Below are 6,811 nucleotides of genomic sequence, written 5' to 3'. Positions count from 1 at the left end.
TATTGTGACTTGGCGCTGTATAAATTAACTGAATTTAATTTAATTATTTAAACATTACAACATTAAATGTGGATCATGACATCTTATGTCATAAGCTCTCAGAAATTGGTTTCTCAGATCACGCCACTGGTTCGTTCACTAACTATCTCTGATAGGAGGCAATGTGTTCAACATAATGGTAGTTCTTCCATTTATCTAACTGTTAACAACGGTGTACCACAAGGTTCAGTCTTAGGACCCGCTCTCTTCACAGTCTACATAATGTAGGTCAGATCATTTCGTTCTTACATTTCTATGCCAATGACACAGTAGTTTATTGTCAAGCTAGAACAGTTGGTAAGGTTTTCCATCTTTTACAGTCCTCATTCAACATCATTCAGTCAGATTTGTTCCATCTCAGACTTGTGGTAAATGTCAACAAAACTTAAGGAATGTTGTTTTCAAACAGGAAGTCGGTCCCAGCAGTCCTTCTATCTTAGCTACAAATGGTGTCCCTATTGAATTTGTCAACTCTTACAAACATTTGGCTATCTTTACATAAATGCTCCTACAAGCGCTCTGCAGATGTTGGATGCTGTCTGTCACAGTGCACTAAGATTCATAACTGGCTGTAACTACCGTACACACCACAGCACCCTGTATTCACTGGTTAACTGGTCATCATTAACTTCATGCAGGCTCTCACACGGGTAGATTTTCATCTTTAAATCACTTGGTCTGCTGTCTTCATACATCACCTACATATCACTCTGTGAGTGCAGCTACAGCGTGCGCTCTCATGACATAATTACCTGCAGCGTCCCCTTAGTATGGACTGAATTTGGCAAAAGGGCCTACTCTTACTCCGCTTCTGTAACCTGGAATATCTTGCAAACAGATCTGAAGTTGTCGACTTTGACCGCTCTAAGGGATTCTAAACAACTGCAAAGTTCATGGCAAAAACCAACGCAGACATGTTCCTGTTTTTAAAATTTTTCAGTCAGGTCATCTGGACAGTTTCTTTTTTTTGTGCTGAAACGTTTCGCCTACGATCTGGAAGGCTTCATCAGTCAAGGAAACGCACAACAAAACTGATTCTTCCTCCAACAGCTTACTCCAAAGTGGAACAAACCAGTTCTGCTTGTGATTAGATGGTCTCTTTGGTACGCCCCTCCTCCATTGCCAGCCCTCTTTCTTGTTGACAGTCTTGTCAAACTGGTTGAAAACATCAAAGTCCATGCTCAATAATTCAGGTATACAATCCAACATTTTTCATTCAGGTTATCTGGACAGTTTCAGTCCAGATGACCTGACTGAAAAATGTTGGATTTAATACCTGGATTATTGAGCATGGACTTTGTTGTTCCCGTTTTTAGTTTTTAACATTGTTTTGTAATGTAGCTGTTTTTTGTTTTGTTTTTATATTATTTCTTTTATTTACTTTTCATTTTATAGGCCTTTTATATGATTGTCTGCTGTTGTCTCTACCTCATCTGTGTTTGTTGAAAACAGGTTTCTCTTGTAAATGAGTCCTCGTGGACTAACCTGAATAAATAAAAGTTGAATGAAAAAAAATGTGAGCGTTCAGCGACCTGGTCTGACATGTCTTGTCTTCACGTCCTGCAGAAGGACTGGGTGAACGAGTACCACAAGAAGTGCCGGGAGGTGGTGGGAGCAGAGCTGGAGAGGCAGGGCAAGATGGAGGCTTTGGATTGGCTGATCAGAGAGACTGAGCCAATCATCTGAGGATGAACTCTTACATCTTACTGACTGCTCGATATTGATAATCGTTTGTACCTTTCTCATCTTTCTCTGTCTTACTCAGCTTCTTTTGTAAAGCACATCACCAGTTTTAATAAAGATTAATAAAAGTCAAGAACTTCACTTTATTTCTTGCTTTTCAAAGAAAATGTCGACGATTAAAATGTTGTATTTCTTTAATGGAAAACAATTACAAATCATTTAAAAACTTTAAAGGTGCAGTGACTAAAATGACACATCATTGTTAACAAACAAATAAAAACAATCGTTTTAGAGCCCAATTCAAACCATTTTAATTTATGAAGTATTTTTTGTATTTTAATTTTTTTTTTCTTTTTTGTAGAAAGTATTGATTGAACTTTAAAATGCTAATTGATAATGTATTGGTTGGACATTTAAAAAACACATCTCATTAAATCTAACGAATGGATAAACATCTGACATAAAAAGTAACGTATCACATAAACTGCACACATTTGTATGTATTGAAAAATGAAGGTATGCAAACGAAACTGCAGTTTCTTATAGAGGATTTAACTGAATACTAGATTACTACATTGCTTTTCCTGCGACAATGCAGTGTAAATGCTTATTGCTGAAAAACTTGCTAAAAAAAGAGCTAAATCAGCTAAAAACATGCTGAAATGGAAGAAGCCAAAGTTAGCAGAAGAAAACAGAAAGAACACATATTTGCTGAATTATGTTTAAATAAGCAGAAATGAGCAAAACAGTTGGGAAATTAGCTTAAAAAAAAGCTCAAATAAGAAAAAAGTAGCTGAAAAGGGAAAAAGAAGCTTAAACTACCAGAAGGAAGTGGATGGAGCTGAAATGAGCTAAAAAATGTGGAATTAGCTGAAAAAGCTAAATTTGGCAGAAAACGGCTAAATAGTAGCTGAAATATCCATAGTTAAGTCAGGTCCTCTGGATGTTTTAAAAAAAAAAAAAAACATCCAGAGGAACGTGACAACTTTTTTTTAGATTTTTCTACTTGGATTATTTAGCATGCATCAGGATAGTAGCTGAAACAGCATAAAAAGCTGAAACTAGAAGAAATAAGTTGAAGCGAGCATAACAGTCTGAAATTAGCAGAAAGAAGTAATTAGCCAAAGTAGCTTAAGTCACCAAACAGCTGAAATTTGCACACAAAAAAAAATTAGAACAAGCTTAAATTAGCAGAAGTAGCACAATTGTGCCTAGTTAGGCTGAAAGAAGCAGAAATGATCAACTTGAAATTATCTGGAAAAAGCTGAAATTAGCAACAACAACAAAAAAAGAAAACAGCTGAAAAGTAGCTTAAAAAAAGCACAAATATGAAATTATCAGAAATGAAGAGAGCACATTTGTGCTGAATTAAGCTGGAAAAAAGTTGAAATGAGTGCAAAAAATGTGGAATTAGCTAAAAATTCTAAAATGAGCATAAAAATGGCTAAATAGTAGATGAAACAGTAGGAAATGCTGAAACATGCAGAAATAAGCTGAAAGGAGCATGACCAGCTGAAATTAGCAGCAAGATGTTAGAACAAGCACAAATGTGTAGTTGGTCAAAAAAATAAAAAATCTAAAAGGAGTGCAAAACAGCTGAAAGGAGCTGAAAAAAGTTTAAATTTGCACAAGGAAACTGAAAAAAGCTGAAGCAGAACAAAATGTGAAAGGAGCAGTAAAAGGTTGTAAACGTAAGGATGTAAACGAGTTCAATTCATTTTCTATGAGGAAAAAAAATCAGAAAAGGCTAAATATTTCAAAAAGCTAAAGTTTCACCAATACCAAAAGTCACTAGTAGGATTGTCCTGAAAGAGCTGAATGTTTTGATATATGATTTGTTGAAATAGCACAAAAATTGTAGAACAATAAAGATGCTAAAAAATGTAGAGAAAAATGGATCACAATAGTGTGAATTCTTCATAAACATTCACACTATTGTAAGTTTAGGCAATGTTGGGATTTAAAACAAAGCAGCACCATACAAGAGGGGACTGCTGGTGTGCACAAGATTTGTGTTGCTCTCTGTAGGATCTTAATCATGATACAGTTCTCCGACCCAGGTCTCTTCCTGTAGATCAAGCTGAAGTCAGGGTGAGTTTCACCTGTTAAAAGTCAAACGTGTAAAAAAAATACAATATGCTGCATCTACATATGAACAAAGTGAGTGGGAAAACATGGCTTCAAATGTTTTTGTGGGTTTTTTTGTTTTGTTTTTGCAATTAAACGAAGATATGTTAAGTCTTTAACAACTCAAACCGTCTTACTGGATTGTGAAGGATAAAAGAAAGATGCATTTACTGTGTGAACTGCTTTCTGAATAATACTTTAACGTGGCTGTCCGAATGAGCAATGCCAGCAGAGTTGCCAAACCAACATGAAGATCAGAAATTAAGAATTTCCAATTGTCAATAAATGCATCATAAATATGCTCACAACAGTTAACTTTTTTCCAGCAATATAAAACTCACAGACTGGAAAATTATTTTTATTACAGTAGTCCCTCAATTATCACAGGGGTTACGTTCCAGACACTCCCGCGATAGGTGAAAAACCGCGAAGTAGAAACGCTATATTTATTTTAGTATTTATATATATTTTATGGCTTTATGAACCCTTCTCACACTCTTGCAGTATTCTAAACTCTTACACCTACATCATTTTAACAACATACGTTTTATGTATTGTGCAGTACTGCAAAATGTTATTCACCAGCTCTGCAGAACAACAGTTCAGTTCCAGTTCTGCAGACCTGCCCTGCAGCGACGAAGCCCACCAGGTTGATGTGCACGTGGATAATTGAGCTTTAGGAAGATTCAGGACTATTTGCGACTTTCCTGCCAGTTCTGTGAGCATCACAGATAGATCGTTACTTGTGACTTTGCGTTGCAAAACTTTCCCTCCATTTTGGCAGAAAGCATCAGCCGGAAGCACCGTTGACTTCTGGGTAGTGTAGTTCTTTTGACTGGCGTTACATTATAGGCTTATTGAAAGAAAACTACAAAATGTCTGCGCATGTCTGAAGTTTTTTTTAATTTTCATTAACTTTTTCTTCCGTACCATCCCAATCACGTGAGTAATATTAACGAGGACAATCGTTGAAAAACTGCGAAAGAGCGAGTCCGCGAAACTCGAATCACGGCGCAAAGTAGCGAGTACCTTACAACTCAATTATGTATAGTATTTATATATAGTATAGTATAAACTCACTATAAATTTCTTAGCTGTACAGTTTTGATAACTTTAACTCAAACCTGAGTCTATATAACTTCAAAACTTTTTTTTTTTTCTTTTTACGCTCTAAAGCTGCATGTAAAAAATGGGGGGGTCCAGGACGAGGCCACTATTGGGGTCACGGGCGTACTCCTCTAAGGACAGAGGAACTGAGCGTGCAGTCTGCTCTGATCTGACTTTGCTCCGCTCCTCCTCCTCTTCCTCCTTCAACCCAACAGGCAGCGGGTTGCTGTAGATGTAGTAGATCCTGGAGTTGTCCCTCACTGGCTCTGGTTTCCTGAAGAAGGCCAGAGGGTTGATGAAGCTGGTTGACCTCTTCACACCTCTGACCGCCACAGGATCCTCCGGCTCTCCACGGGTCACTGCACTCTCATAAATATGAGCTCTCTTTGATTGCCTAAAAGAAGAAAAGCAGATTATTTTACATTTCTGTATGTATTCATTTGAATTTTTAGGCTAGCACTCATTGTCCTTCAAATGCTAGTTTTCTATTTCTAATATTGTGTACAAGCAACACAGTGACAATAAAAATGATCCTATTCTTTGAAGCTAGATTGATTAATTAGCTGATATTGGCCACTTTTTAAAAATGTTTGCAATCAGCCATGCCTGTCCTTATTTAATCAGTTACCAGGTAGGAAAATAAAGATGCAGCAGCTCCAACCAGTGCACAGTATTGCATTTTTAAGTGAAATTGTTCCATACATTATTTTTTAAGCGAGTCAAATTCTTCTGAGTTGTTAAATATGTGTTTATTTAGGATAAGCAATTATTGTTATACTACGTTATGTAAGAAAAATCCGTATTTGCCCTAAAACTATAGTATGTTGGATATTGGCTTCCCTGATATGGCCAGAAAAAACTCATATTGGTCAATCTATTCTATTCCATTCTTTTCTATTCTATTCCATTCTATTCTATTCCATTCTATTCTATTCTATTCTAATTAATATTATTATATTATTATTAATATTCTAAGTACAGTATAAACTGATGATGTGACCAGTCCAAATGTTAAACAATTTTTTTCCTGACAGCTTTAACACATATGTAAAAAAAAAAAATCCCCATCCAAAGTCAACTGGAAAAGTCAAGTAAAGTAGTTTAGTGATTTTTTTTATGCTTTTATTTGTATTTTGTTCTTTTTTTTAATTTATGTTTGCTTGTTGTTGTTTTTTTTAAGTGGGCAGCACGGTGGCACTGCTGGTAGAGCTGCTGCCTCTCAGCGAGAAGGTTGCCAGATTGAATTCCAGCCAGGAGCTGGAATTCGTAGTGAAGTTTGTAGTTCTCTCCATGTATGCGTCGGTTTTCTCCAGGTACTCCAGTTTCCTCCCACAGAGCAAAAACATGCATGTTAGGCTGATTGGTAACTCTAAATGGTCCCTAGGTGTGAGTGAGAGAGTGAATGGTTGTTTGTCTCATTTGTCTCTATGTCTCTGTGATGGACTTGCGACCCGTCCAGGGTGTACCCCGCCCTTCGCACAGTGATTGCTGGACAGTGATTGCTGGACATGGGCACCAGCGACCCTCGTGACCCAAAATGGAATAAACGGGTAAAGATAATGGATGGATGGATGTTTTTAAAGTTTAGGATTTTGTGAGGAAGCTTCTACTTTTAGAATCAACATGCATAAATATATATTGACGAAACACTGTGAGTTTCTTCTGTAATTTATCTAATCTATATCAGATTTTATCGTGAATATTATTTTGTTAAAGTTGGAAGCAAGAGCTTTATATTTAACAACTGAAAAATTATTATTGTTCCATGTGGACTCAAACCTCATGAACTAACAAGAACTCTGATTGGATTAGATTAAATTAAATGGAACTTTATTGATCTCTTGAGAAGACTCCT

The 6,811-nt window shown here is 36.4% G+C and overlaps 1 protein-coding gene across 2 annotated transcripts in view; it reads left to right on the top strand.

The window, feature by feature from the left end:
• xpnpep1 (X-prolyl aminopeptidase (aminopeptidase P) 1, soluble) overlaps nt 1-1,863 on the top strand; it is a 25,978-nt gene extending 24,115 nt beyond the window's left edge. For both annotated transcript variants that reach the window (XM_037690326.1, XM_037690325.1), the window contains exon 20: nt 1,606-1,863. In XM_037690326.1, coding sequence (XP_037546254.1) covers nt 1,606-1,725 — 120 coding nt within the window. In that variant the 3' untranslated portion in view covers nt 1,726-1,863. The remainder of the gene's footprint in view (nt 1-1,605) is intronic.
• Nucleotides 1,864-6,811: the final 4,948 nt, after the last annotated feature.

The sequence above is a fragment of the Nematolebias whitei genome, chromosome 16 (genome assembly GCF_014905685.2).
Source record: "Nematolebias whitei isolate Nwh7 chromosome 16, NemWhi1, whole genome shotgun sequence".
NCBI classification, from domain to species: domain Eukaryota; kingdom Metazoa; phylum Chordata; class Actinopteri; order Cyprinodontiformes; family Rivulidae; genus Nematolebias; species Nematolebias whitei.
Note: the sequence above shows the minus strand (reverse complement) of the source record. Positions and strands in the feature narration are given on the sequence as shown.